Source organism: Trypanosoma theileri, assembly GCF_002087225.1.
Source record: "Trypanosoma theileri isolate Edinburgh chromosome Unknown TM35_Tth_9_V1, whole genome shotgun sequence".
NCBI classification, from domain to species: Eukaryota; Euglenozoa; class Kinetoplastea; order Trypanosomatida; family Trypanosomatidae; genus Trypanosoma; species Trypanosoma theileri.
In genome coordinates this window covers 264,247-291,347 of record NW_021639851.1, presented here as the reverse complement: position 1 = coordinate 291,347, position 27,101 = coordinate 264,247, and the positions used below count along the sequence as shown (strand labels likewise).

The window sequence follows — 27,101 nt, the reverse complement described above, 5'->3', positions numbered from 1 at the left end:
AACCTTCTAATATATATATATATATATATATATATATATATATATATATTCTCTTTCTGGGTTCTATGCATTACCTTTCGTCGACAGACGGTTCGCCATAGCTTCTACTTCTGATCGTGAGATCTTTGTGGTTGGTGGATCATATGGATAGACATGTTTCTTAAAGAGTTCCTCATCCCGCTTTGCATAGTCCACATGAGAAAGACGCTCCACACTTTCCTTTAGTTGATTCTTACCAATTGTCTTTACTTTTGCCTCAGGCAAGTACCGTTTCTGTAGTTCCTCACGCCGTGCTTTGCTCTTCGCAAGCTCCTGTGTGTAGATACGGTCTACCTGATCTTGTATATCGGACTCTGGCAATTTCTTATCGTTGCGGTGTGTTTCCTCATAGATCCGGCGCTCACGCTCTTCTCTACTGTGCCGGAATCGCTCTAGCTGTTGATCGTAAATACGACGAACAAGATCTTCTTCTTCTTCCTTCCGAATTTGCTTTTGAGGTGAACGTGATCTTTCCAGTTCGCGACGTCTCTCCTCCTCTCGTTTAGCCGCACGCTCCATTTGGGTGTCGTACAGTCGACGCACAAGATCATTCATCTCATCTTGGCCCAGACGCGGTGATTTTGATTCCGGTTCCTCACGAGTATTCATCTTTCTTTTCTTTTTCCTTTTTTTTTTTTTTTACTTTTCCTGTTTTTGCCTTGCTTTTGACAGCAACAACAAAAATTACACCCTAACGTATGAATGATTTAAAAAAAAAATAATAATAAGATAATTAGAAAGGTAAAAAGAAAAAAAGAAAAGAAAAAATAATAATAGTAAACAAAACAGCATACTATCATCATCATCATCTAAGAAAGCAAACAACAAAGGAATATAATATATGTATAAAATAAAAAAAATACAGACAGACAAAGAGAGATAGACTCTGTCTCTATCAGTCTGTCTGAATGTCTGTAATGTGCATATAAAGGAACACACATTTGAAGAAAATACAGAAATACATTTTCCTGCACTTCCTCTCATTCTTTTCTCGTTTTAACGCAAACGTCGTTTTAGTCTTAGTTCCTCTGTGAACACGGCGTGTCCCTCTGTGTAAGCTGCGGTGGGATCATGATAAAAACTATCTGCTGACTGGGCTACATTAATCGTCTCCACCGGTCCACGCTGCTCAAAAACGCCAAGAGCCCTTTCCTCTCCTCTGCAAATTCCATCATCCAATGATGTACGTTCATAAAATAGTGTAGAGGCTTCTCTCACATAAGGGGCCGCCCCTTCCCATGGTAATACGTCCAGATCTGCGTGGCCCATCAGCAAACAACGAGCCTTCGCCGCACGTAGGCTAGAGAATGTCTTTCCAAAGTCATCACTCTGCAAAAGAATAACTAATTCATACTTCACCTCATCTGGTTTGCCGGGCACTGGAGAAGGAACGCATGAACTCCGTGCCCATGCCACCTCAGGAGCAAAGTAGTGCAAAAAACGGTGAAACTCTCCGCGTAGTTCCTTCTCTACACGTTGGTATGCTAACAAAAGTAATTGATCTTTCTGCAATATACGATTGGTAGCTTCCCGTGCGAGAACAAACTCAATGGCAGAGCAAGGATTAAGTACGATATCTACTTTATCAGGAACGATAGAAGCATTGTGAAGAAGTGTGTCAATATCAGCGAAGTATCCAACAAAAAAAGGTCGTAATAATGGACCAAAAACAGGAAGTGGAGTCGCTTGGGCAATACGAAATGGAGCCGTAGCACTAACTTTTGCCCAGAATGCCTCATGTAAATCACTATGATTATTTGCTGCATTTTCTTCAGGTGAAACCTCTTCCTTATTCGCTTCTTGGGAATCTCTCTTTTTGCTATTGCGTTTACTGATTTTTATTTTGCCACTACCACGATTGTTGCCGCCGATGATTTTACTATTCTTATTCTTCATCTTGTACTTGAATTTCTTAGCAAGTCCCTTCTTGATCCGTTTGGTACGTCTCACTAACTTTTTTAACTTTTTCTTTTTACAAATACCTTCTTCTTTATTAGAAGTATCAACATTTTCTTGGGGTGTCAACTCAACCTCTTGAAAAAGATCATCTGCATTCAATATTGAACTCTGATTGTTCACACTATTGAAACTATTCTCTTTCATGTGCACCTCCTGTTCGTAAGCCGGTTCCTTGGCTACTATAAGTGGAGTGGCGGAGAGTTGTTGCTGTTTCACATATCGTTCCCACCACTCGCTCTTAGAAACATCAGGCAAAGGCGGGGCATTACAACGCTGAGCCCCAGTCCTCTCTTCCTCCGCAGCATCCGCAGGTCCATCAGCCCAAAGAATCCCACTAGGATCACGCACAGTAAAACGGAATTGTTTGCAGAAAAGACGCAAGTACGCTAGTGAGGTGAATACAGGAAGTGCAATGTATTTACCCAGAGCAAACACCTGCGGTTTAGTGTCATACGGATCCCACGGACCCACAGGTGATGCTAATGAAAGAAATGATCCCTGCAGGAAGTGACGTGTGAATTCCAACTCCGTCCGCGCGTCTCGGTTTTCACTAATCGCCAATGCAATGGCGCTCTCCAAGGCATCATTTCGAGGAAGCCACTCCACACGCACCCCTCCACATGATGATGATGATGAAGGGGAAGAAGAAGAAGAAGAAGAAGAAAAGGTCTTGTTAGTATTTTCTTCTTTCTGCTGTTGTTGCCGTCGTTCACGCAGTTCTCGCTGTGCTGCTTGACTAACTGCCCGAAGACGTCGCAGATGTGATCGCAATCCTCGTGGTGTGGCACTGCGAAGACAACATCGCGCGCAGAAGAACATCTCCTTCCTTGTAAAATGAAGGTGAACTGCAGAGACTCACTCACTCACACCGCCGTCCACCCCACGTCAGCCCTAAGATTAGAGACAATGTAGTAAATAAATAAAAAAAATAAAAAAATAAAGAGGGAAATGCGGTGAGTGTGTGTGTGTGTGTATGTCTGTCGTGTGCAGCTGAAGCATACACATAATATGAGAAGTAATGGTAGAGTAAGAAGATATACGTTCGCACACAGACACACAGAGAAATCAAATGAAAAAAAAAAAAAACAGACATAGAACAACGCGAGAAGAAAAATAAAGTAAACTAAACAACTAAAGAAAAAAACGGATTTGGCCATGTTAATATCCTCTAATACTGCCGATAAGCATATAGCATAAATGTGCACTCCTGAAAAGAAGGGATTCACATTTCACGATAGCATCTCCCCAATTCAAATGCTGCAAGCGTCAGTTTTTTTTTATCAAGGGGCATAAGGAAAGGGAAGAAGGAGGACATCCGAATATAAAATGAAATAAAATAAAAAATCTATTACTTAATAACAAACAAAAGTAATAAAAAGAAATGATCGCTATCATTATTTATCCGGCCCTGATACTGTTAATACCACCTTTCCAGTTGACTTATTACTCTCAATAAAACTGTGTGCCTCTGCAACCTCTTCAAGTGGAAAAGAACGCTGTACAACCGGCACAATAGCGCGATCCCTAATATATGGGAGAAGCTCCTTTTCAAGACTCCCTATTAAATCTGCTTTGTATTCATCTGTTCGATCTCTGAGCTTTGTGAACAACACAGTGGCTCTCTTACGGAAAAATGGGATAATATTTAATGAAACCTTTGTTCCACCCATGTATGCGAGAAGTACTACCCTCCCATCCTGTGCCAGCACCTCACCGTCTTCCTCAAGGTATCTGCCACCCACCACAGGATCAATAACAAGATTGATGCATTCATCTCCCACCAAATTCCTCAACTTTGAAGAAAAACAATACCCAGCCTCGTCTGGTGTTCTGTCAATTACAACGCTTGCAAACCTTTTACAAAATTCCATCTTCTCTGGTGAGCAAGTAGCAATAGCTGTAGCTTTAAAATACTTTTCCACAATTTGCATCGCTACTGAGCCAACACCACTGGCACCGGCGTGTATTAAGACTTTTTGATCCTTCTGTACATCACCAAGAAATTTCAGCGTTTGCCAGGCCGTTGCGAAGGCCTCAGGAATAGCTGCTGCTTCCACAAAGGTATATCCCTCTGGTATCTTCATAACAGAACCCTCGTGCGCAGCGACCATCTCTGCATAACCCCCACCCGTAAGTAACGCCATCACGCGGTCACCTTCCTTAAACGCCTTCACATCCGACCCAACCTGTAAAACCACACCAGAGGCCTCAAGTCCCAATATCTCCGTGCTGCCTTTCGGTGGTGGGTAGTGTCCTCGTCGTTGCGATATATCCCCTCTATTAACACCAGCGGCCATCACTCGGATGAGTACTTCATTTGGACGCGATAGTGTAACTTCGGGAATCCGCGAAATTTGCAACATATCAGCTCCACCAAAAGCTTTCAGTGTGACGGCGCGTATTGTTTTCATTCTCTCTTTTTTCCTCCTCTTGTAATTATTATTACTATTTTTTTGTTTTTTTTTTTGTTTTTGCTCTTACACACTTTTTTTTTTGTTGTTGTTGTTGTTCTTCTTCTTCTTCTTTTTTTCTTTTGTGTGTTTGCCTTGTTTTATAATGGAATGGGGAATGTTTTTTGTGCCTAACAATTGCTGAGGTTCCTGTACAACCAGAAGAAACAGACCAGAAAGGAGGTACTAAAGAAAACAGCAGCGAAAGAAAAAAAACACACACACACACACACACACACAAACACACAAACACACAAACACACACAGAGAAACATGTATACGTGAACAAACATAGAAATATATTTATATTTATATACAAACATGTTCAATCTCACTGGATTTCATGCTACAATACAATTTCTGAATCCTTTTCGCTTTCTCTTCGATGATGTAGTTTCCTCTACTGCAGGTGGGGCTCCTGTGGGAGAAAGGTTCTCGGATGTGACACCATCTCCCTTCATCGCCTCTTTTTTCTTTCGTTCTTCTTCTTCTTCGTCATCCATCTTGCACTCTTCGACAAAATCCCACTCATAATGAGACTCGAAACAAGCAGCTTTACATTCAATTACACTACGCCGAAGTCGGGGGTCATTATATGTACGGCGCGTGTTACCACACTGCCTACACCTTGCGATGTACACAGGACATTTCATCACGTGATAGAAATGGACTCGCTTTTCTAACCCCACACCAACCCCTTTTTCGTTTTTATTTTCTTCTTCGTTTGTCTTCTTCTGCCTATTATTTATTTTTTTAAAAATAAGCAACCGAGACTGTAAAAAAAAAAAAAAAAAAAAAAAAAAAAAAAAAAAAAAAAAAAAAAAAAAAAAAAAAAAACAAATAAAATAATCTTCTGTAATACCCAAGTTCTGGAAATGAGAAAACATCATCATTTCTCCAAACAGAAGTAAACTAAACGTCAAAGTGATACATAAGAAGAGTCAGTGGTGCATAGTGCAGCACAGCAAGAACTCTCTTCTTACTCTTACTGTCTCTTTTGCCCTTCATCATTTCTCTCTTTTTCTCTCCTCTAAGAGGAAATAGTAAAAGAACTCCATATACTGCAATGGTGTTAACACAGAGAACGGTAATGTTCCTTCATTTCCACAAACTCTATTACCCTATAACTGCAGTTATTGCGGAAACAATTTCCATAATCTCCGTTTTTTTCTTTTTTTTTTCTTCAGTTTCTTCTTTTCTTTTTCGTTTTTGTTTTTTTGAGTTTTATGAGTACTTCTACCTTTTCAGCTATGGTACATATATGTGAGAGGTACAACTTGTAAACCCCTTTTCAAGAAAAGAAAAAAAAAAAAAAAAATCTACTGCGCGTGAGCACTAGCAATAGTGGCGCAAGTCATATTCCCTGTGGCATCACGTAAATACTGTGAGGAACTTCCCACGAACATCGGGCGTCCTATTGGTGTGCTTCTCTGCATTCCTGGGGCGTTGTTTGCATAGGAAGCCTCCGTGACATACGCCATCCGTCCATCATTAGCCGCCCCTGGATACTGTGCCATCATGCCCTGGACCATGTGAGATGAAATAGGAATACCCGCATTTGTCAGATAGTGTCGAAGTGATTCCTCGAGTGCTAAAAGTTCATTGCGATCGGCTTTTTTCATTTCCAGAATAGCAGAATTCTCCTCCAGCTGCGCAACACGACGTCGCAAACCATCATCCTGTTCAAGCACCTGTACCTGCGGGACTGAATTAGCTGACTTTGGCGAACTCACAGACTGTTTGCGGTACACCTCTACATTAGGCTGCTCAACAGAGGAGCGCACACTGTGGCGGGAGCCCAATGAACCCACGGTCGCACTCATCCGTTGTTTGTTTCGCTCATCACCTGCGGCATTTAATCCACTGGCTGGGCGGGTATCAGCTAACGGTGTGGCCGCCCGTTCCCCTTCTGCCTTTATGGAAGATCCATCATCTGTAGGTGGGGCAGAGATTCGCCTCGTGGAGGCAGACTGTGGTCGCAGTTGCGAAGGCCGCAAATTGGCAGAGGAAGGCCTTTGTACGGAAAATATGGGAGGAAGAGAATCTGCATCACCCTTTTGTCCTTGTTGTTGTTGTTGTTGTTGATTATTATTCACAGCAGGCCCAGACGGGATACCCTCCACTGTTTCTTCTAATGACCGTAAACGAATTTCCATATCCATTAGAACAGCTTTATCAATAGTGGATCCTTCAGATGCCTGGAAAGTTAAGTTACGAAGACGATTCTCCACATGTTGTAATCTATCATCAACCTTCTTAATTTCATCTCTATCCACACGTGAAGCGGTCTGATCCATTTGTTGTTGCTCTTGCTGATCTTGTTGTTGTTGCCGTTGTGCTTCTTCAAGTGCCGGAATACGTCTAGTCTCCAAATTTCTGATACGTTTCTCCAGTGCAGAAAATGAATCTTGCAAGGCGTCAATGGCTTCACGATCGATAGTACCCGCAGCAGGAGAAGAAATGGACTCAATAGCACTTGCACGTTTATTTAGAGTTGCATTCTTTGCAAGCAAGGCATCTGAAGCCTGTTGTCGCATCATTTGTCTCAATACATCCATCTCATCAAATACCTTTGTAAAAACAGGAAGAGAGTGTAGATACGAGACACGTTCATCTGTGGAATGTTGAAACGAACCATCAGGACCACACTTTGTGAGTAATTCCACCTTATCTCCCTTACCTTCCCACAAAGCTATAAATTCATCAAATAATTTCATGGTATTTCGCGTTACAGCATTAAATTCCTCCAACTCTCTGAGGGACGTTTGAACCTGGTCCATTTCATTTGTACGCACTTTTGATTCCTCATTTACACGCTGCTCAAGATCATCATTCTGCTGATGGATCATCTCAACAACACTGGACATCTTTTTGGAGTTCTCCGCAGAGGCGTCTGACACACGAGAAAGCTCCTGACGTAACTCCGCCAACTCTTCTCGAATAGCATCCTCACTCTTTTTCTCCGAAATAAGAGATTCTACCAGTTTCCTCAGCTCTGCATTTTCTCTTGTTAGAGCATCAATACGGTTGGTAAGTTTATCAATGTCTATATCGTGGCCGTTGCCTTGATCAACAATTAGTCGCACAAGATTTGCGAGACGACTATAACTCAATGTTAATTGTGCTTCAATCATATCAGGAATAGTAGTTACATCGACATCAACGGAAGGCATTATATCTGTTTTTCTCAGTTGTTGTTATTTTTTTTTTCTTTTTAATCCCTTTCTCCCTTTCTTCTAATGTATTGCTGATGTGGTGCTAATGTAGACAAAGAAAAGAAAAAAAAATAACAATCAAAGTAAAAGGAATATATTTTATGTTTTTTTTTTTTTTTTACAGAAATCTCAAAAAAAAAAAACCCAGGAAACACAACAAATGCTGGGAAGTCAAAAGAGAAAAAAAAAATCTCCTGAGTCAAGAAATGGTACTAAGAAGAAAAAAAAAACAAAAAGAAACAAGTGAGAAAAGCACATCAACGGAAGGCATTGTTCCTCTTTTACTCAGTCTTTTTTTTTTAATCTCTTTCCTCGTTTTTCTAATGTATTGCTGATGTGGTGCTCATGTAGCCAAATAAAAGAAAAACAATAAAAGTACAAGGAATACATTTTATGTTTTTTCGCAGAGATCTCAAAAACCTCCATGAAACAGAACAAGCGCTGGGAAGTCAAAAGAGAGAAAAAAAAACCTCCTGAATTAAGAAAGAGTACCAAGAAGAAGAAAACAAAAGGAAACAAATGAAAAAAAAGCACATCAAGGGAATTCAAACTAGGAAAGGAGCATATATATATATATATATATATATATATATATACTCAATCATTTCCCATCTACTACATTCAGAACTAATATATATATATGTACATACATAGAGGGTAGATACATAAATGATTGTGATTTTTGTTTTGATTTTTTTTTCCTCTCTCGTTTCAAGAGGAGGTTCTTTGTTGTTGTTTTTTGCTGGTTCCCTTTTTAACATTGTTCCAGGTTTCATACACGTTGTTGCTTCTCTAAAACTATACATCGGAGAGTTAGCCATTGCGTTTTCTTTTTTTTTAACTAGCGTAAAGATCGTGGTGACCTTGCTGATATGGTTCGCTTTTGTGCAGCACACCATGCGCAGTTGTAGACAACACAGGGTGTAGTGTGTCCCAGCGCACTTGGCTCTGTAGAGAAACCATTTTCAGTCCTTCCACGAGAACTCAAACTAATACCACGCAAACGTGTGCCGTGTGATCGCAATTGGTTAAGCTCTCCATTGCGATCTCTACGAATTGCTTGTCCATCTTCGCCCATAGACAACTTTATATTTCTCAGTGTTTGAGATTCAAGAGAAGATGCAGCAACAGCAGGAACATTTTTCGAAGCATCAGCTGTCAAAGAATTTGAACTAAGTTCTCGTGAGGCAGAAAGAACATTTTCACCAGATGTTCCCCCTGTCGTTGGCATTGCTACTTCTGCTGCACTAACACTATTTTGCACTCTGTTATCCATTGGACTCTCACTCTTCATAGTCCCAGTTGTAAAGGATAGCACATTAGGTGGTGTAGCTGACATCCCTCCTTGCTGCATGTCTCGTGTTACCAAAGGAGCACCTAATGCTCCTAGCTGTGGAGGACGCAACTGAAACATATCAGGTTGAGCTCCTTCTATAACTTTTACAGGGGTTCGTGATGGGGATTCACGAGAGGTAACAATCAGAACACCACCTTCTAAGGTTGTAGATGAAGAATATGGAATACCAATACCCTGAAATCTAGACGCTTCAGTATCACTAGAGTTAAAAACCACTTGGCCTGCCATCAATGGACTACCATTATTGACCACGCTATTCAATCCACTCATATTACCTTGCCCTGAATCACCCTGTGCTGATCGGAGTGTAGCAAGAGCACGATTAACTTCAGACATACGCTGTTCAACTTCCTGTTCAAGTATTTGCATACGTGCATCATGATCAGCATCAGCTGGAGCCCCTGTCCTATCAGTGGTGACTACAGGTGATAAAAGTGCTGTTTGACGCAAAAGTCGTGCTGGTGATATGGGAAATGCACCTCCGCCAGTACCTCGTGTGTCACTGATTTCTACTTCTTCAGTATCAAGTAACCTATGTTTCTGAAGAAGTCTTCTGAAACCGACAATCTCTCGTTCCAGTTGTTGAATCCTCATAAGTGACATAGAAGCATCCTCACGGGCTTTTCGATCAATTGAAGATGCAGTAGCAGATGGACCAACTGACCCTCTACCCATAGTCACACGACCTATGATTCGCAATCGTTCTTCTAGTGATTGCCAACGTTTTCCCAAGTCTTCTTCGAGTTCCTGAATCATTTCAAGAGAGCGGGCAGCGTCATCACGAGCCATCTGATCAACCATGGATCCTTGTGGTCTGCGCTCCACAGGAGCAGGAACTTCAGTCTCCCCAGAGGGTCGTATAGAAACAGGTCCCAGGTCTTTCCCAATTGCAACTGATAAATCTTTGATCTTTCTAGTAACAAACCTTTCTAGACTATCCAGACGGTCCAGTGCGGTAGCAGCATCGTCTCGGGCCATTTGATCCACCATTGCGCCTCCAGTAGTAGGTGCCGATTTTCGGTCTTTTCGCGGTTTCAATTCACTAATACTGTCATTATTCTTACTTACTTCAGTGTTCCCGCTGGTGTTCTTAATATTGGCATTGCTGCTCCTAGTATTCTCTGACGACGCCGGAGGAGCTCTCTCATGACTTCTTTCCGTCCTTCCCGGAGAATGACTGCTGCTTCTCTGTGCCCCACTATGAGAGCTATCACGGGGCTTGGCCAACATTCGATCCAACTCCTTGAAACGGCGAACCACAAATCGCTCGAGCTCCTCCAAGTCCTGTCGTGCCTGTTCATCCACCATTTCCGTTGGACTGGCAGATGCTTGTCGAGGCGCAAAATATCCCGCCGAACTGTTTCGTCTTATCTTCCGCTCGAGAGCATCCACGCGGCTCGCCAACTGCCCAAGAGTCTCGCCTGTGGACTCCGCACCGTGTGTAGTGCCCTCATGGGACTCACGAGGGTCCTCCTCACGAACATCACGAGAATCATCTCCACGAGCCTGGCGGTCACGAGTACCACGAGATTCATCACGACCAGCACGAGCCCCACGAGAATCATCACGACCAGCACGAGCCCCACGATGATATTCCTCACGATCAGCACGAGCTCCACGATGATGTTCATCACGATCAGCACGGGATTCTTCACGAGTAGCACGAGCTCCACGAGATTCCTCACGCTCAGCACGGGATTCATCACGATCAGCACGAGCCCCACGAGATTCATCACGCTCAGCACGGGATTCCTCACGAGTAGCACGAGCTCCACGAGATTCACGGGAAACCTCACGAGCACCACGAGGTTCATCACGATCAGCAGGGATACCATCATCATGAGGTGCCCGAGAGTCATCATCACGAGCACCACGAGAAGTTTCACGGACAGTGCGATCACGTGTGGGGCGCGTTTTCCCGCCCCGTTCTGGAGAGATTGGACGTCCCTGAGCAGATGTTCGGGAATCAACAAGGGAAATAACAGAATTTCGTGTATCATTCCTCATCACACGGAACGCTTGTAAATTTAAAATACATGCAGTATATTCTTCTGGAGTTACCACGGGATCCCCATAGGTACTTACCAAACTCTCAATCTCCTCAGATCGAATACCCCAAAGAGCCCTAAAACCATCAAGCACCTTAACACGGTGTCGGAGATCCTCAAGTTCCTTCATAATTACTCCCACATCATCACTACCATCACGGGAAGAGTGAGCTGGGGATAACCTTGACACTTTTTTCATTTTTGTCGCCTGCTGTCGTAACGTATTCACCTGATCCTGAAGATCATTTATAATAACCCGCTGTTCTGACTGCTGGTCCACGAGGAGTTGAATCATGTTCTTTAGACTCCTTGTGTGGAGAGTGAAGTGACCTTCAAAAAGCTTGCCATCATCCGTGAAATCTATGCGACGTGAAGTACGGTTCGTAGGCACAGCACTGACATCATCTGCTCCAGCTGCGTAAATACGACTTTGAGGAACTTGCAAGGGTTTTGGATCAAATTTCACTGCAGTATCCTCCGTTGCCTTCATTTTTGGGACTATATTTGATAAAGAAAAAAAACAGAAGATCTATGTATCTCTGTTTGTTTGTTTTTTTTTTTTTGATTGATTGTTTCTATTTTCTTTTCTTTCCTTTTTTTTTTTTTGTTAATCCCTACCTCATGTACCTAAAGAAGAAAAAAAAAACAAGACCAAAGAGAAAAAAAAATTTTAACTTTCTTGCATATGGAGGATTCACAGTTCAAAATTACTTTTATTGCTTCTATTAAAGAAAAAAATTATTTCAGGAATTGTATAATGTGTCAGAGACTCTTACAATGTCAGATACAAAGGCATCAAAAAAATCTAGTGTAATATTAAACCAAAACTCATGAGGTGGTTTCAAGTCTTTTTCAATAATAAAGGTACAACAGGGGTTTTTAGTCCTGTAGAACGTTTATAATATGCGCTTAATCCTTGCCATGTATCGATGATAGAATCTTTTAGGCGCGATGGTGAACTGACACCTGTAGTATTTTCCTTTTCTGGAGTACATGGTGGGCAAGACTCTTGAGACTTTTGTGCAACCAACTCTCTAACCGAAAAAACAGGTGATACTGATGATACAACTTCAAAATCTGTTGACACATTTGCAATTGATGGACGAGGTGGTGTGAGAATCATACGGTTCTTTGGTAGTGGTGAACGTTGCTCCACTGTTTTCCATGGTGGTGTTTGTAGGACGCATGCCACTGACGGGGTCATCAAACCTGTTCGAACAGGGTAACGTTCTCTTGAAAACCTTCTCTTTTGTTTTTTCTTATCCTGCTCTCCTTCATTTTCAGCTTCTTTACGATTTTCATTACTACGCTCAAAACGAGGATTAGGCGTTACATCAGCTGAAAGTGCAGAATTTGGGGGAGTAATAATATACAAAGGTGGAGAGACAGCTCTGAAATCGTCTGATGTAGATAAGATATCATACCCAGTTTTTCCTCGTACGGTTCCTTTCTGGGTGTTAATGCTGCGTGACTGAAGTGCCTCAGGTGAGACAGAAGAGACACAACGAGGCGGTAGACCTGCAACATCTGATGGCATGGGACCACCATTGGTGCCAGTAGGTTGAAACAGCATAGATTCCTCCTCTTCCTTCGGTGTACTCTCATCTAGAGAGTGTTCTGTTTTCCCATTCAGAGAAAGCGGAGAAACAAAGGAGACTGGACGTAATGGTGGTGGTGGCGGCGGGGATTGCCTCAAAACAGAGTCATCCTTGCTACTCTCCCTGTTTTCTCCATTATTTACCTCTTGGGAAGGACTGTTCACCTCCATCGGGGTACCGGTTTGGCTTCGCTGTCGCTTGATGGAGTTTTGCCTGCTCTCTACCATCAGCATGGAAGCTACGGTTGGTCCTGCTTCTGAAAGAGACGATATATGATGTTGATTTTGTTGGTCATCGTGGTGACCCTGAACATCACAACATTGGTTCGGGTATCGTCCTTTAAGTAATTGAGCTGATACCAGTTCAAAGTCTTGTTCAAGGCGATGCCAAGGCTGAAGCAGTGACCTCTGTCTCGCACTTCGCCATCTACTTTTTTCTAATTGCCAACGTCTATCGTGTTCCCGAACGTTCTTTGTCGATATTCCTTCCATGATATTCTTACCCTTGTGCGTCTCTGAGGTATTGCCGTCGTCATATGCACGTGTCAACAACAGGTCTTTATAGGCCATACTTGATGTTGACTCGATATCGTCAGTTGTGACATTACGTACTGGTGTAGGGGATGAAAGTGTTTGGGCCACCCATTTGCGACTGTTCATCGTCTCACCTTAAAAGAAGAAAGTTAAGAAGCAAGGTTTGTGTATTTAATACAGACAAAACAGAATACATGACAGGGTAATAAACAAGCAAATTAATTTCGAGAGAGAGAAAAAAAGAGGGTGCAAGGAAAGAAAATAATAAAAAAAAAAACACCCATGTTTTGCAATAAGCAATAACGGCAGCTGCGTACTAGTGTCTCAACGTTGTTTGAGCACAAACACTCTTTTCCCATCTACTTGTCAAGAAGGGTTAAAAAAAAACAATAATATGATCAAAATCTACTCATAAAATAAAAAAAACTCAGTAAAGGGCAAGTCTAAATATCAAAAAAAAAAAGCCATGACTCTCCTGTTCTATATTATTTTCTTAAACTCTACTTCATTCTATTTTTTCTTTCCGTTTTGATTTACCACGGATACCCTTTCTGTTTCCCTCTCTTCGTTTGGAGTTCATGCAGTACTGACGTAAAGAAACTACACCCATCCACACTGGACTTCAACGCGAAATCGGTTGGGGGTATAAAGAAAAAGTTATAAATAAAAAAAGTTTGCCACAATAGACAGACGAGTCTCCTGATAACGAACGTCTGTTTCTATGAAAGCAAGAAAAAAAGAAATATGAAACATGATGCCGCTTGTCCCAGAAAAAGAGAAAAAAAAAAGAGAGAGGAATAGAGGGGAACAAATGCATCTTTTTTGTTTTTTTGTTTTTTGTTTTCTACGGCTATTATTTCTCTAGTAAACAAATCTATAGCTATTACCCTCTACACTAGTTGTGCATTACCGCAACAACGACATACGGTGGCATCACGATTATTTTGCCATGAGCATCGTTCGCACTCTAACTTTTCATCACTCTTTAGAACTTCGTATTTCTTCATCCAAAGATGTAGTTGATTTTTGAGGAGGTCATTCACATCTAACAGGTCATCTGTAAGTTGTGTCGCACTATCTTTACCATCCATCCGATGTGCATGTTCGCGCCGCAGTAGTGCATCTCGCTCTTCCAGCAATTTCCGCAGATCCACATAACGGAGTCGTTGTTGCTGTAACTCTGTCTCCCGCAACTTAATTTGTTTTTCTACCTCTTCATTCTTTGCCACAAGCGCAGCGAGGTCATCTTCCTGGTCCTGTAGTGTACGTTCATTCTCCTCTGCGAGTACGGAGGCCTCATGGCGTCGTCTGTTAATGTCTGCGGTGCGTTCCTGCAACTGCCGCTCTGTCTCTGTCAGCTGCTTGGCGATATCCTTCTCCATCTGCACGAGTCCACGCTCCCGCTGGCCGCGCTGGATGTCGGCCGCCTCGAGCTCGAGGAGATACGTCCAGACGGCCCGCCCCTCCGCCTCCCGCTGCTGCACCTCCGCGCGGTCGAGGGCCTCGAGCTCAAAGATGTACGCCCGCAGTGCCTCGTCGTGGCGTCGGGTCTCCAACCCCCACGCCGCCCGCTCCGCCGCGAAGTCGGCTATCCGCTGCGTGAGTCGCCCCTCCTCCGCGCAGAGGCCTTCCATACGCATCTGCACCTCCCGCTCGAGTCCATGGGACTCCACCGACTCCACATCGACTCCACGTGGGCGGCGGGTGGAAGTCTCAAGTGTGTAGATGAGGTTATACTCACGATTACGCGAAGATTCAAGTAGGATGCGGCAGCGCTGCTCCATCTCAATAAGAAGAAATTGCATAAAAGACTGTAAGGCCATCTTTTCTTTGATAAACTTTTTCTCTTCAGAAACTAACACATTTTCACGCTTCTGTAGTTTCATATTCCGCCTATCCAGAATTACATGTTCCATGATAATATTTCTATAACGTTTCTCATGTTTTATTAAAGCCTCCCGTTCTTGAGATTCGGTTGCCTCCATAAAGCCCACATCACGATGCAAGAGAACCTCTTCGCTAACTCGCAAACAGGTAACAAAATCACCAGTATTGCAGTTCATCGAAGCGAGACGTGCCTTTAAATCTGCTTCAAACATTGTCGCCGTCTCACTTCGTGCGCCCTTCTCTAGCACGATATCTCCTATAGATTCTTGAATTTCTTTAGCGAACTTAGAGTCTCCTTCCTTTGGTCGCCTCTGTAGAAATTCACGCTCCTGTGCTTCGACATCTGCTTCTCTTTGTTTAATCACAGCTTCCCTCTCGGCAAGAGAATTCTCCAGTTGTGCATAGCGTTTTTTAGATTCCTCTTCCCAGGATGCCAATTGTTCCTCGCGTTGTTTCATCTCTGTTTTTAGTCGGTCTAAAGCGTTTTGAAGCTCATCCTGTAGTCGCTGTGCAGCGCGTCGTTCACGAGAGGAAAGAAGTTCCGTCTCACTGATTTTTGAGCTGAGTTCATGTTCTTTCCGTTTTGCCTCTATTTCTTGCGCAGCAGCTTGTGCTTCCAATTGTTGTGCCAAAGTTTTTAGTTCATTTTCACGTTGTTGAACAAGAATTTCTTTGCTTCGAATAACTCCAATGGCTTCTTCCTGACGGGCATCTGCCTCAGCCATTTTTTCACGTTGTTCTCTTTCCCATTCCTGTTTCATTCGTAGTGCATCATTAAGTCTGGCATTCGCCTCCGCTTCACGTTTCTGCAGTGACTCTTCACGCTTCTTTAAGCCTTCTTCAAGAAGTGCCCAATGTACCTCCATATTTCGTTCCTTACCTAGCGTACTAGCTGAAGTGGCTTCCAATTCTCTTTGTAAAGTCTCACATTGTATTTTAGCATCATGCTCCGCTTGAGACAATTTTTCATTAAATTCACGTTCCTGTTGTTGCGCTTCACGTTGAATTTCCTCTATCTGTCGTTTCAATTCTAGTTCTTTCAATTCTGAGCCCTCTTTCAATTGTTGTGCCGCGCGTTGCGCTTCCAAATATTTGCGATGCAATTCATTCTCCCGGTTAGTTGACTCTTCATGCATAAGACGTGACTTTTTTAGTGCCTCTTCAAGGTGATGTCGATAGTTCTTTTCTCGAGTACGCCATTCTTCTTCAACTGCTTTTTGTTTTTCCATCCATTCTTTTTCTTTCGCAGCCATTTGTTGTTGTAGTAGTCGGACTTTTTCCTCGTGGTGTCGTTGTCTTTCCTGTAGCTCTCGTTCACGTTGATGAACCACATGTTCCTTTTCTTTTAACACATTTTCCAGATCCTTTTGCAGTTGAACAAGCTTGTCAACACGATTTTTAAAGACATTATCTAACTTCTGCAAGCGTTCTTCAGTTTCTCTCTGTTTTTGCAACATTTCATCTCCTTTGCGTTTAAATTCTTTTTCCATTAATTCACGTTGAGCTTCCAACTCCCTTACACGTTCATCTGCAACAGATTCTACCTTGCGTTTTGTTTTCTGCAGTTCTTGTTCTTTTTCTTTATGTTTTACTTTGACACGTTCCACTTCAGCTCCCAGCTCCTGTATTTTACAATTGTACATTTGACGTTGTTCTTCCATCTTTTGAAAATGTTCTGCAAGTTCTGCTTCCTTCTGTTCAAGATTTGCTTTACGTCGACGTGATATTTCTTGTTCCTGACGTAGTCGTTCTTTAATATTTTGTACTTGTCCTTGTAGTTCTGCATATTCTTCACTTCCTCTTCTCACTTCTGAAAGCTGCTGACGAAGGGCCATCATTTCCTCATTAGCTTTACGAAGTGCCACAGAAGAGGGATCTACTTCAACATGAGGTTTATTCACAACTCGTCGCGCCTTTGATCCATACTGCAAAGTCTGAATAGTCTGTCCACGTTGTGCCTCTGTTGGGGAAATTGTGCATATCATTGTTGTCTTACTGTTTCCACCAAAAGCATCTTTTAGTATTTTTGTCAGTGTACTTTCTCGATATGGTGGTTTAATGTTTCGCCGTTTGGGATCGGAAAGAGATTCAATCACCATACCAAGAGTAAATAAAGAAAGATTAATTTCAACTCCTTCTTTAAATTGTTGGCCACTTGTTCCTGTTTCACCAATACGTTCACTACCAGCCAAGTCAACAAGACGTATACTTAGACTTTTACTTGGTGCACTTACTACATCACCATCTGGATTTGTAAAAGAAAGAATTTCAGTAAGTTCCACAATAAAAATAGCATGACTTCGGCTACTACGTTCATTCATCGCTGTAGCTGCTGTTTTTCTACACTTATTTCCAATTTTAAGAGCTTTCAGAATATCTGCTGTATTTGTCACCTGTATACGGCGTGCTCCGACAAGTGTAAAAAATGTTTCATTATCTACCACTTCATCACGTAATGAAACAGGGGATCCATGATTTAATAAATCACTGATTTTTTCACAATATACTTCCACAAAAGAAACGTGAACTTCCCAACTGATAGTTCCACCTGATGAGGCTGTAAAAGAACGATTTTGAATTTGTTGAAACATTTCTCGACAAAGTCTAGGAATTATACCTTCCTCACTATTATTAAGGACATCTTCGTTATCATCAAGATTTAGGCTAATATCGCCCATCATTGTGTAAGTCTTTCCACTTCCTGTTTGACCATATGCCATTAATGTACTGTTGAATCCATCCAAAGCATGATCTAGGAGTGGTCGTCCAACCATTTCGTAAAGAGTAGCTTGAGATATTGGGGCAGAACCATCTAATGCCTTTCCAACACAAGACCAAACTGGCATATCGACAGAAAACACTTGTTGATCATCCATTCTATCCTTAACGTGTACAGTTTTGTGAGATGGATCCATTGCAACAACAATTTCTTGTGCAGCTTCCCCACGAAATGGTGGTCGCACCCGCACTGCTACATGCACTGCCTCTCCGCTTGGTGAGCTTCGTCCTCCACTACCAGCTGAATTGGGTTTTCGCATAAGAGGAGGCCGAGCCATATATGCTCTTGGGTTTGGGCTACGACGCCTAGACTTAACGAGGTCTCTTTGTAAAGACATCTTAACTCTTACAATGGTGTTGTGACTTTTATTCCTCCTGATAGAGAAAGTATTTTCTTGTTTTTTTTCTTGTGTTCTTTTCTGTTTTGTTTTGTCTTTTTTTGTCCTCTACTTCAGAATACGGCGAAGGGAATAATCTCCTTCACCGGATACAGTATAAATTTACTTTAGATGCTTCTATCTAACTATCTATATATCTATCTAAATATATATATATATATGTCCTTTACCCCTACAAACAAGGGTACAGAGACAGAGAGGAACACACGCACTCTCTCTCTCTCTATTCTTTTCCTCTCGAATTCTCCCTTGAAGAATATCTAGCGGGTCTGGTGCGTGATACCTACAAAAAAAAAAGTATAACAAGTGAAACGAAAAAAAAAGAATAATATTAATAATAATAAGGACCGTGAGAAAACACTCACCTTATTCAAACAAGGTTTAAAATAAAATATATATATTATAACATAAGAGATACTATGTAACATTTAGAAATAAGATTCAAAGACACAAATAAAATAAAAAAAATAAATAAAAAAATAAAAACCACATATATACGATATTCATGGAGGTCCAATGGGACGCCTCAATGCAATACGGTAAAACCGCGTAGTTGCAATACTGGCTATAAGCAATGGTTTGAATAAAAAAACGACCATCACAAGAGTGGTCATTACTGCCAGAAAAGGTTTTTTTAATGTAGGCACCTGCCGGAGATCTAGTCCTAAATATTCATCATAGAATTCGTATGCTCCATAACGCACCTGAAAATTATATAGTGCCAGACCAACCATTACCATGTAAAATACGTGCAACCAGTCTGTATAGGGGTAAGACATCATTACATGGAATGCTGTATGACGATCTGCATAATCAAAATCACTAAGCATAGCCCTAACCTGGCGTCTTTGTATTGCATCTAGACCTAACACTCGGTGAACTATATGATTGTCTTTACCCCCATCAAGTCGTTTTTTGAGATCAGAGGACATATTTTGTCTTATGTGTTCTTTAAGAAGTTTTTTATCCTCAATTGTGTCTACCACATTTCCATCACTATCACGCAATTTTCCTAACTCTATAGTTGGAGGGAAAGCGTAACCTTGAAATTGCATTACACCATGTTGCTGCATAACAACAACAGGGTCGTAAGCTCTTGGTCCACTAGAAAGTTCCACCTTTAGTTTTTTAGTAGTACGAAGATAATCAATAGGTTGTGCTTCAAGTCCACGAGAAAGTTCTTCTTGAGTATACAAGCGATCACCAAATTTATCGCTTTTTGAAACGTCTTCATTGTTATTAACTCCATATTTATCACGAAATTCTTGTAAAAGTTGAGGATACTGTGGAGACCCTTGATAATACTCGAGACGACGAAGGTCTCGCTCCATTTGCTGGAGAGTAGGTTCATTTTCTCGTTTTGATTTTTCATCTGTAGCATCATTCCCTTTCTCTCCAGAAAGAGTAGCCACAGAAGGAATGCTCTCTTTTTCTACTTTTCTATCCTCTTCTATGCTATTAACTTGATCCTCGGAATCAAATATAGAACTCCTACGTCTTGCCTGTATAAAAGGTGCTTCCTTAGAATCATCTCCTTTTTTTATCTTCTGAGTTGAGTTCCTTAGAGTCGCGAGATTAGACGTCATAGCCTCATCCTCGTCTGGTAAGAGAGAGTGTCCGGCGAACACACTTGTGGTTTCCAAATTAGCCGCCGCCTCGTCCACATAGCGCTTCGACGGAACAGGACGTCTGGGCAGCTCCGGGGCAAACGCCTGCCCGGGCCCAAGTCGCACTCCCGCAGCCTCACTAGAATTAAAAACAGATGATGATGATGATGATGATGAAGGCAACGAGGAAGAAGAAGAAGAGGGGGACCGCCGGAACTGCAGGGAGGCGTCACCAGCCGGCCTCTCCTCTGGCGGGGTGTACGACGGGGGCCGGGGGGGCGGCACGCCGCTGCCACTCCCAACTGCAGCTCGACTCCTCACAGTACTAGAAGTACTAGAAGTGCCAGGAGTGCTGGGAGTGCTGGGAGTAGGCGTAGAAGTAGAAGTGGTTACCGGTGTGGTGCTGTGCCGTAGAGAAGGGCAGCCGCTGAAGCCTACAGCCCTCGCAGCCGCAGCCACTTGGCATATCCCACGGCGCATCAACCAGTTACACCAGCAGGGGCACAAAGGAAGCGGTGACTTACGCAAAAGGAACAGCCAAACACGGGCAGTGAAGAGATAAACCAAGGGTCCTAATCAGATAATGAATAGTTAATACTTCTTTTTTTTTTTGCCTTTCCTCCCCTTCTATTCCGTGCGTGTTGCCCTAAGGAATATGAAGACAAGGAAAAGAGGATCCTGTCAAGAGGGGGTAAAAATTAAAAAAATAAAATAAAAACTTACCCAGAAGGAAATTTAGAGAGAGAGAAAAAGAAGAAAAGGTGTATATATAACAAGTATGCTTTTTTTCACAAAAAAAGAGAAAAGAAGCGGTAGGATAGGTGATCTCACATCCCCTCATTTCAACAAATAAAACTTTTTGGATATCCCAGTGAAGAATGAGCATAAAAAGGGAAACCTGCATTGAGAAAGCAAATAAAGAAAAAATGGAAATTCGCGTGACATACAGCGCAAAAAAAAAAAAAAAACATGATAGTAAGGTTTGTTTTCTCTTTGCAGTCATCATTCCTAGTACCAAAGACAATAATCAAGTTGAGAGGAATGAAACCAGGGTGGCCTTGAGAGCTCACAATAGTTCCGACCTTCGGTCTTTCTTATTCTTTTCCCCCTTTCCTTGTTTTATGGGGAGATAATGGTTACTAAAAGGAGAAAAGAAAAAAAAAGCACTTGTCAAAAAAAAAAAGTTTTCTTTTTTTCACTCTTTGTTCTTTTTTTTTTTTTCTCCTGTCTTGTTCTTCGAGAGCAGGATTTATGGAAAAAAAAGACACACGCGTCAACAATAATTCACTCGCAATGCTTCTAGCCCTTTTCTAGAAAAGGCTGTCGTTGTTCGTTTGTTCGTTCGTTTTATCCTTTTGAGATTCCTAACACCATACACAATGTAGTTCATCCCTCATACAAAGAATTTTCACAAATCCTGACATAGACATAAATAAAAAAAAAAGTTTCAGAAATAAATACACACGCGATGTCACCCGCTGAACGAAAAAAAAAAAAAAAAGAAAAGATAATCCCTCTCCTTTCCCTACATAGAAAAAAAAAGAAGAAAAAAACATCAGTGGGAAGATTTTTGCTCATTTCTTTCTGTACGTTACAAGTTGCACACTCTTCAACTTTGCCACACCATCCAACTCTAGGAATACCACTTTCACTTTCAGTGGCTCCCCAACACGTTCCACAGTCACTTCGGCGCCCAACAAATTGAATAATTCCTCTTCTGTCAGTCCCTCATACTGTGGAGAATCTTCGTCTTTTGGCTTTTCTTCGGACGTGTTGAGATCACTCAACGCGAAGCGACTGCCAATGACAAGAAGACCTCCCTTGTTTAGCCGTCCCAACAAATGTGGTGGAATGGCAGTAGGATTATAACTTTTTTCCAATGTGTTCCAGCAGAGGATCAAAGAAAAGTCCTTCATGTGAGCGTGAAGGTTCGTGGGATCGGCTTGAAAAAACCGGGCATTCTCACGTGTGTTGTCCCAAGAGTAATTGGAAGACTGAATTTCACATGCCACACGTTCATGTTTAGAGGGATCGAACACACTGTATGTGCACTTACCTCGTTCTTTTATAGCGTATGCAGGCATAAGCCGTCTGGCTGTAAAATCAGATCCAAGAACATCATCAAATAGTTTGGTCAGCTCAAAAGAAATTCGACCAGCACCACAAGCAAAGTCAAGTGCACGTTTTGGTTCAGTCTTGGCATAAGTTTTAAATTGTTTCATTACATATTCGGCAATCTTAACACAACCATTAGGAATACCCTTGAATGACTCACGGAAGTTTGCATCTGTGAGAACATCCACTTCTGGATCAAGTCCCAAAACACTTTGGCAGTGTTGCATTTCATTTACTGGTTCTCCCTCTACATAGCGTAAACCAATATATTGAAAAAAATGACGTAGAAATGCAAAACGAGCATCACGAGTGGCTTCATTTCCAGTGCTTATCCAAGTTCCTCCCTTCATGCATGCATGACGACCATCAAAAGTTGGCATAGAAAAATCATCATAAAATGGATGAACATTGTATCCAGGATAGGGATAAACACGAGTCTCACAATGTTGCCAAACGTTACCCACAATATCAAAGAATGGTCCATGATGAAATTTATTTACAGGACAAGAACTCTTGTAGTGTTCAAGATTAAGGTTACCTGGTGCGACATTCCATGCCGGCTGATCTTTTCCCACATAACGATCCCAAAGAAGTAACCATTCTGCTTCAGTTAACATACGAATATTTTTTCCCATTTGTTCACCTTTGAATTTGCAGAAAGCATGAGCCTCAAGATTATTTAGCTCACAAGGCCAATTCCAAGGTAAGTCAATTAATTCTGTTTGTAAGCGAAGGGCATAACCGTCAGGACGAGATTCATCAATTACCCAAAACCAAGGATGTAGTGGTTTCTTCCATTGTACCCATTTCCAACCTTCTTCATCCCAATAACGTTGTGTATTGTATCCATCAGCTTTCATAAAGGCAAAAAATTCTGCGTTAGAAACCAAATATTTACTTGCCTTAAAAGAAGGAACATCAATAACGTAATTGCCGTTTGAGTAATCACAGTCCCACCCATATAATTCAGAATCTGGTCGACGTCCCAAATGTACCTTACCTCCAACAACTTCAATTAATTCATTTATTGGGGCACTGGGGTTAACTTCTTCACAACGTTTCCAGAAAAGAGCCATGGAGGGTTTGACATACTTTATTGGAAGCTCACGCACGTGAACAGATGCAGTTTCAATATGAATACGCTCGTGTTCAGCACCCATTAGCATTACCCACCAGAATGAGTTATCCAAATCAGCAGTACTGTTTTCAAAAGTTAAAGGTAATTTTAACTTGTACTCTCCGCTTGTTAACATTTCATCAAGATGTTTACGTACAGCCCGTCGGTACTCTGTCACTTGATTTACAGAAGGCCAGTCGTAATGTTCTTCGTTCAGATCATCCCAACTCATTTCATCAACACCCACAGCAAACATTTCTTCCAATCTTGGATCTATTCGTTTTGAAATTCCAGCTGCGCATAACTTGTTTATATAAAAACAAGCAGTATGTCCATAATAAAAAATTAATGGATGACGAAGTTTGTGAATGGGTTTAACGAAAAAAGCTTCCTCTGTAGCCACACATTCAAAAACTTTCTCATATAGGCTCATAGTGTTGTGTACATAGTTGCGAATTTCCTCCATCTTTTTTGTGGGATCCCCTGTATTCAAAGTAGGTGAACGTTGATCAAAATACCCTTGTGATGTGGCAAGATGAAACAGTTTAGCGGATTCATCATGGGAGTAATGCTTTAAAGTAAGTGTGGTCATATTTCCTTTTTTGTATATAATAGAACCACGTATCTACTTATGCGTTTATACGTTTCTGAATACAAGAGTAATAGGCTCTTGATGTCTTTCATATATGTACATATATACATAAAGAAATGGAAAGAAAACAGTGAAATTTTATCTTGGGAGTGTAACTGAGAGTAACATTAAAAGGAAAACATAGTAGTAATAACAATAATAATAATAATAATAATAATAATAATAATAATAATAATAATAATAATAATAAATAATCAAAATGAGAAGAAATTTATTCTGAAACAAATTATTCCACAAGCAATTAGAAACTTAAAACAATTTATCACTGGTAGCTGTGAAAGCACCTCAAGAAAAAAATATATGAAGCAAAGCATCTAACTCACACAATCGAAGCATTAATAAATCCGCTGGTGCCATATTAGTATCTATCATCTGATTATTGCCTTCAATTGAAGTTGTTTGTGTTTGTGTGGCAACGTTATGAACCACTGGAGGTGGTGATGAAAGATAAGATGGCTCTTTTTCTTCTTCTCTGATTGATTCACATCCACTTCGATGAACGTTGACTTTTTTTAAATATCTTTCTGTGACAGGCAATTGAATTAAGGGAGGTGATGAAGTCTTTAAAATTTGTGTATTACTTTCTTTTAAGCTTAACTCATTTATGTAATATTCACTCGATGATTCTGTTGAAACGCCAACTCTAACATTCCATTCTCGTCGCCGTACGCGCAAGAGTTCTAAGAGTCGGTTGCTGTGCTCGACAATGTCGACATCATTATCATCGTTACTGCTACAACATACTTCCCCTGTGAATGATGAACTCATTTGCGGGGAACGTACTCGTTTTTGGCTTGATATAGATGAGGTTTCTATTCTATTTACAGTACTCGTACAGTACGCAGCACCAATCTCTGTAATATCAACTTCTTCATCCTCAGCTGAATTTCTTTTCATAACTATAGAATCAAGACAATGTGATCCTTCAGTTTCCCTGGTCTTTAAAAATACAGATGACATCAACAACAAGAAAAAAAAAAAACAAAAAAAAAGCAGATAATTAGCTTATGAAAAAGAAAAACACATACTCTCATTATACTTTTCACTCATTTTTTTTTTGTTTTTTTTTTTTATTATTTCTCCTTCACTCTTTTGCATAAAAGATCTGATTTCAGACCTTCCAATGCTAGGTCATAACTTCTCACGTACTGAAAAAATAATAACAATAATAATAATCGATACTGAGTATAGACACATAATCTGTTTAAGACGTATAACACATTTTTTAGCTTCGACAAGCTAAGGCAACTCCCACAAGTAATATCAAAATACCACACATTGTACCTAATACCACTAAAGATTGTTTTGTAGACTCATTCTGAAATCCCTCAAGTTCCAAGTAAGCGTCACCGCTGTAACAGTATGATGTGTTACCAGCACCATCGCAACTAAATGGCATGTTCCGCAAACTTTGTGCCAAGGCAGCTCCGTAAACCCATCTCAATAAACTTATCATCCCAACAAAGGGAGGCATGGACTTCAGATTAAGTAAGAATCCAGAAAAAATAATACAATAGGTCATATACACTCGGAGTATATTAGCTGCTAATTGTTTTTCAGGTATAACTACATGCACAGCCACATGAAGAAACATGTGAGTAATGCTTAGGGCACCAACAAGAAGAAGAAATAGTGCCTTCATTTTCAAAACAAATAGAACCACTGGAACAAACAATGCCAAACATATTACTCGCAAAAATATCGTACGTATGACAAAAACGAACATAAAACAAAATGTATTGTAAAGTCCACTGTTGCGTTGATAAAAAAAAAGTCGTAACTGACGATCTACATCATCCATGACCACAATATTTGCTATTATAGTCAATAGAAAGAGAACAAATTGAATACCTCTGATATTGTACATACCTCCTTGATCATCGGGTTGACGATGCACTAACAGGGTTATCACAAGTAACCCAATCAATAAGAAACAAAAATAAATTACACCTCCCGGTTCTCTTCGTGTTTGTAAAGCATCATACCACCAAAGAAGAAAAGGTTTTAACATTGAATATTGAGGAACTGCAGTACCTGTAAAAGGAGTCACACCATAATCGTCCTGGGGTGGGAAAGAATATCCCGCTATTGACCGAAGCATTTCCTTACGCAAAGATGATTCATAATACTTAGAAGCGTAAAAATAAGTATCAACTTCATTTTCACCCCATAATATAGCAAGACTAAGAGCATCATCTCCACAAAAATCAACATTTTCAATCGTTTCATTAATTGTCTCTCGAGCATAAGAAGAACGCATGGATATACTACTTGGTTCATCTTCCCTGTTTTTATGGTCTCCTCCTGAGACAGTTACATCAGGTAATTGATTACAAGGTGAAAAACTTTCAGACCTTATATTAAGGTCATCCCGTAAATGGTCAAAACCAGAAAAATATGAAGTAATGGAAGCATGAAGACTTTTATAATATAAGGCCATCAAAGTAGTCTCACCAGAGTAAAGTACCTGTCCATTAAGTCCAAAAAGCAATACGGTATCTGTTATTTCAAATAAATATGTTGCAAGTGTCTTAGATGAAATAATGATTGTTTTTTCTAGTATGGTTGATATTCTCTTTAGAATAGCACTGCACTCTGCAGCATCAGAAAGACTAAGATTATCAAAAGGGTAATATGCGACAATAACGGGAGGATCTCTTACTATTTCCATGGCAAGACGAAGTCGAAAATCTTCTGAAGGTGACAATGAATTTGTAGTCTTACGGTGATCAAGCTCGGTAAGAACGCAGGCTGCTTTTACTAAAAGATTTCGTGAGTTACCAGTTATTCTTGTCCTCATAGAAACGACAAAATTAATGTTTTCCTCAACTGTTAAATTTGGTAAAGGAGTACCTTCATCGCTAATAACACCAACCGCCTTGCGAAAAACACCAGCTTCAACAGGAACACCATTGGCTAGGATAGATCCTGATGTACATGAAGTACTACCAGTGATAACACGGAGTAAATACAACCCAGCCATACCATCAATATCCGCAACAACGTGTACACCACCTTCCCGCATTAAGGCAACAGCGGCATCACATCGTTTCTTGGATGGAAACTGCCTTGGGAAACACCGACTCAATCGGGACTGAGTTATCACAGTTGCCTCAACAACACAAATTGTTAATCCACCGACATTAAAAACAGAGCGAAGAAACTGGTGCGCCGCATCATATACTTGATATTTATGACCCACACTCTTTGAAGAAAGTAATGATGTAGACTTACTCTGACGAGTACTAAACTCGTCAAGAATCAATGGCGTATTCTCATCTACAGATCGGTCATTCATGCTTGAGGATACTAGGCTATGAGAAACACTGCCAAAGAAAAAAAAAAAAA

General features: G+C 41.0%; 12 protein-coding genes across 12 annotated transcripts; all 12 read right to left on the bottom strand.

Annotated features, from left to right (window-relative positions):
• Positions 1 to 63: 63 nt before the first annotated feature.
• TM35_000092230 (uncharacterized protein) lies at positions 64 to 648 on the bottom strand (the record flags this gene model as incomplete). Its single annotated transcript, XM_029024462.1, has 1 exon — positions 64 to 648. The coding sequence occupies one exon, from the start codon at positions 646 to 648 to the stop codon at positions 64 to 66; it is 585 nt and encodes a 194-aa protein (XP_028884239.1).
• A 387-nt stretch (positions 649 to 1,035) lies between these two features.
• On the bottom strand, positions 1,036 to 2,817 carry TM35_000092220 (uncharacterized protein; the record flags this gene model as incomplete). The annotated part of the gene is made up of 1 exon (XM_029024461.1): positions 1,036 to 2,817. The coding sequence occupies one exon, from the start codon at positions 2,815 to 2,817 to the stop codon at positions 1,036 to 1,038; it is 1,782 nt and encodes a 593-aa protein (XP_028884238.1).
• A 575-nt stretch (positions 2,818 to 3,392) lies between these two features.
• Positions 3,393 to 4,409, bottom strand: TM35_000092210 (putative oxidoreductase; the record flags this gene model as incomplete). The annotated part of the gene is made up of 1 exon (XM_029024460.1): positions 3,393 to 4,409. One exon carries the CDS (start codon positions 4,407 to 4,409, stop codon positions 3,393 to 3,395), a length of 1,017 nt encoding a protein of 338 aa, XP_028884237.1.
• Positions 4,410 to 4,789: 380 nt separating this feature from the next.
• Positions 4,790 to 5,101, bottom strand: TM35_000092200 (uncharacterized protein; the record flags this gene model as incomplete). The annotated part of the gene is made up of 1 exon (XM_029024459.1): positions 4,790 to 5,101. One exon carries the CDS (start codon positions 5,099 to 5,101, stop codon positions 4,790 to 4,792), a length of 312 nt encoding a protein of 103 aa, XP_028884236.1.
• Positions 5,102 to 5,767: 666 nt separating this feature from the next.
• On the bottom strand, positions 5,768 to 7,621 carry TM35_000092190 (uncharacterized protein; the record flags this gene model as incomplete). The annotated part of the gene is made up of 1 exon (XM_029024458.1): positions 5,768 to 7,621. The coding sequence occupies one exon, from the start codon at positions 7,619 to 7,621 to the stop codon at positions 5,768 to 5,770; it is 1,854 nt and encodes a 617-aa protein (XP_028884235.1).
• An 883-nt stretch (positions 7,622 to 8,504) lies between these two features.
• Positions 8,505 to 11,558, bottom strand: TM35_000092180 (uncharacterized protein; the record flags this gene model as incomplete). The annotated part of the gene is made up of 1 exon (XM_029024457.1): positions 8,505 to 11,558. One exon carries the CDS (start codon positions 11,556 to 11,558, stop codon positions 8,505 to 8,507), a length of 3,054 nt encoding a protein of 1,017 aa, XP_028884234.1.
• Positions 11,559 to 11,909: 351 nt separating this feature from the next.
• On the bottom strand, positions 11,910 to 13,325 carry TM35_000092170 (uncharacterized protein; the record flags this gene model as incomplete). The annotated part of the gene is made up of 1 exon (XM_029024456.1): positions 11,910 to 13,325. One exon carries the CDS (start codon positions 13,323 to 13,325, stop codon positions 11,910 to 11,912), a length of 1,416 nt encoding a protein of 471 aa, XP_028884233.1.
• A 764-nt stretch (positions 13,326 to 14,089) lies between these two features.
• TM35_000092160 (putative Unc104-like kinesin) lies at positions 14,090 to 18,202 on the bottom strand (the record flags this gene model as incomplete). The annotated part of the gene is made up of 1 exon (XM_029024455.1): positions 14,090 to 18,202. The coding sequence occupies one exon, from the start codon at positions 18,200 to 18,202 to the stop codon at positions 14,090 to 14,092; it is 4,113 nt and encodes a 1,370-aa protein (XP_028884232.1).
• A 563-nt stretch (positions 18,203 to 18,765) lies between these two features.
• On the bottom strand, positions 18,766 to 20,349 carry TM35_000092150 (uncharacterized protein; the record flags this gene model as incomplete). The annotated part of the gene is made up of 1 exon (XM_029024454.1): positions 18,766 to 20,349. One exon carries the CDS (start codon positions 20,347 to 20,349, stop codon positions 18,766 to 18,768), a length of 1,584 nt encoding a protein of 527 aa, XP_028884231.1.
• A 1,094-nt stretch (positions 20,350 to 21,443) lies between these two features.
• Positions 21,444 to 23,693, bottom strand: TM35_000092140 (generic methyltransferase; the record flags this gene model as incomplete). Its single annotated transcript, XM_029024453.1, has 1 exon — positions 21,444 to 23,693. The coding sequence occupies one exon, from the start codon at positions 23,691 to 23,693 to the stop codon at positions 21,444 to 21,446; it is 2,250 nt and encodes a 749-aa protein (XP_028884230.1).
• Positions 23,694 to 24,038: 345 nt separating this feature from the next.
• On the bottom strand, positions 24,039 to 24,713 carry TM35_000092130 (uncharacterized protein; the record flags this gene model as incomplete). The annotated part of the gene is made up of 1 exon (XM_029024452.1): positions 24,039 to 24,713. The coding sequence occupies one exon, from the start codon at positions 24,711 to 24,713 to the stop codon at positions 24,039 to 24,041; it is 675 nt and encodes a 224-aa protein (XP_028884229.1).
• A 265-nt stretch (positions 24,714 to 24,978) lies between these two features.
• Positions 24,979 to 27,051, bottom strand: TM35_000092120 (ABC transporter; the record flags this gene model as incomplete). Its single annotated transcript, XM_029024451.1, has 1 exon — positions 24,979 to 27,051. The coding sequence occupies one exon, from the start codon at positions 27,049 to 27,051 to the stop codon at positions 24,979 to 24,981; it is 2,073 nt and encodes a 690-aa protein (XP_028884228.1).
• Between the last annotated feature and the right edge of the window lie 50 nt (positions 27,052 to 27,101).